Here is a 2,274-nt window from a genome sequence, read left to right as displayed (position 1 = left end):
CACACACACACACACACACACACACACACACACACACACACACACTTATCCTGACCTCCACAAACCAAATGGCTCCTCTCTCTCGCATGAAGCACCAAGCCTCTACAGAATTTTGTCTCCAATGTTTATTATTTCCCCCACTCCAGNACAAGCTACTTTACACACACACACACACACACACACACACACACACTTATCCTGACCTCCACAAACCAAATGGCTCCTCTCTCTCGCATGAAGCACCAAGCCTCTACAGAATTTTGTCTCCAATGTTTATTATTTCCCCCACTCCAGGTAGGAGTAGAATTATTTGTGCTTAGCCTATTTCCTCCATAAAACTTCAATTGTTTCCATATGTCAAATATTTTTCAGGGCATCTGTTACTCTTTTATGTTTTATCCTTGAAATGTCTATCTCTTACTTAACAATATACCTTGTTCGCCATTTGCAACATTCTTGGCGACTAGCACTAGCTTTTTCACATGGTTAATGTTTAATACATATTTATGTCCTTTTATTGAGTCAGCTGTTCTTTTATTCGTTCTATATTCACAACTGTCAAGATCCTGGTTCCCGTCCCCATGTCTTAGCATTCCTCAAGCTGGCAAACAAGTCCACATCTTTTCTCTCGGTAGCCTTCCTCAGTCCTGCAATTTATAGAGGATTTTGAGGACCGCTTTGCGTATCTCCTTTGTCTTCACACTGTAGATTATGGGGTTGAGCATGGGGGGTACAAACAGGTAGATGTTGGACATCATGACATGAACGACAGGTGGGGCACTCTTCCAGAAGCGGTGGATCATGGAGACAGCAATTATGGGCACATAAAAAGCCAGCACTGCACAGATGTGTGACATGCAGGTGTTGAGTGCCTTGAGCCGCTGCTCCTGGGATGCGATGGCCAGCACGGCTCTGAGGATCCACGCATAGGAAAGCAGGATGAATGCGGAGTCTACGCCATAGGTGAAAATGACCACAAACAGCCCATAGATGTTGTTAACATGGGTGTCTCCACACGCCACTTTCATGAGGTCTGGATGGAGGCAGTATGAGTGATGCAGAATGCTACCCTTGCAGAAGGGCAGCCGTTTGACCAGAAAAGGGAAAGGGAAGAGAGTGACAAAACTCTTGGTGAGGATGCCCAGGCCCATGGCCAGGATGCGGCCATTGGTGAGCACAGTGGCATAGTGCAGTGGGTCACAAATAGCCACAAAACGATCAAAGCTCATGGCCAGCAGTATGCCTGATTCCATGAAGGAGAAAGTGTGGATGAAGAACATCTGGACCAAGCAGGCACTGAAGCCAACATAGCGGTGGTTGAAGCAGAAGGTAGCAAGCACAGTGGGAAGCGTGGAGAAGGACACTCCCAGATCATTGAGAGAGAGCATAGAGAGGAAGTAGTACATGGGCTGGTGCAGAGTAGGCTCTCGAACCACCAGAGTGAGGATGCTGAGGTTGCCTATGATGGAAATCAGGTAGAGAATGCAGAAAACCAGGGCAGCCCAGGCATGGCCTATCTGCATCCCCGGAATACCTATCAGCTGGAGTGTGGCTGGCTGGAAGGGGGTACCATTGAGGCCCAACATGGCAGGCAGGTGGGAGAATACAGATGGGGGATGAGCCCCTGAGGGTGCGTTGGGGGAGCTCTTCACTTTCTTTCAGACATCCTGTCTCCAACACAAAAGGTTAGAGGTGGAAAGTGTTGATCTATGTTCCTGCTTCTCCCATCAGACTATGAGCTCTTTGAAGATAGTAACCGGGTTCTACTCTTTTCTAAATCATCAGTGCCCAGCACCCAGTCTAGGCCATAGTAGGAGCTCCATGAAGGTGTGATGATCAGGTGAGTGCCCATGACGTGGCAAGCCAACCAGGTAGGAGACAACAGCAATGATGCTCCCTCATCTTCCCCTTAAAGTGCACCATCCCTTCCTGTCCCCAGTCTCACCCCAGAAGCCATATTCTGCAAAATCGGGACAAATAGAAATTAAGATAAACAGGGGAAAGGAAACACCACCCATTCCTTTGGGAGCCACATCGTCAATGGTGTAGATGAAACCTCTCCCGCTGTAAACATACAGCTTCAATAAGCTTTACTCAGACTTCTCAGGCTCACAATCTCATGGCACACCCCAAACATGTCATCACGAGAAACGGTCCCACCTCTGAAATCTTAAAGATTTTTTTTCTTTATCACCATAGCCTACTACCTTCAACCTCTCCTACCTTCTCATGCCCATGTACTTGCTCTCAGAGTCTCAATAATTCTTCCATATT

The 2,274-nt window shown here is 47.4% G+C and overlaps 1 protein-coding gene across 1 annotated transcript; it reads right to left on the bottom strand.

Moving 5' to 3' along the window:
- Nucleotides 1-641: 641 nt before the first annotated feature.
- Nucleotides 642-1,586, bottom strand: LOC144237982 (olfactory receptor 51I1-like). The gene has a single exon (XM_077771700.1). It carries the CDS (start codon nucleotides 1,584-1,586, stop codon nucleotides 642-644), a length of 945 nt encoding a protein of 314 aa, XP_077627826.1.
- Between the last annotated feature and the right edge of the window lie 688 nt (nucleotides 1,587-2,274).

The sequence above is a fragment of the Crocuta crocuta genome, unplaced genomic scaffold, assembly GCF_008692635.1.
Source record: "Crocuta crocuta isolate KB4526 unplaced genomic scaffold, BGI_CrCroc_1.0 scaffold1439, whole genome shotgun sequence".
Classification (NCBI taxonomy): Eukaryota; Metazoa; Chordata; class Mammalia; order Carnivora; family Hyaenidae; genus Crocuta; species Crocuta crocuta.
Note: the sequence above shows the minus strand (reverse complement) of the source record. Positions and strands in the feature narration are given on the sequence as shown.

What these genes read in the sequence shown, in the direction of transcription:
- LOC144237982 (XM_077771700.1), bottom strand. Translation starts at nt 1,586, where the DNA reads ATGTTGGGCCTCAATGGTACCCCCTTCCAGCCAGCCACACTCCAGCTG.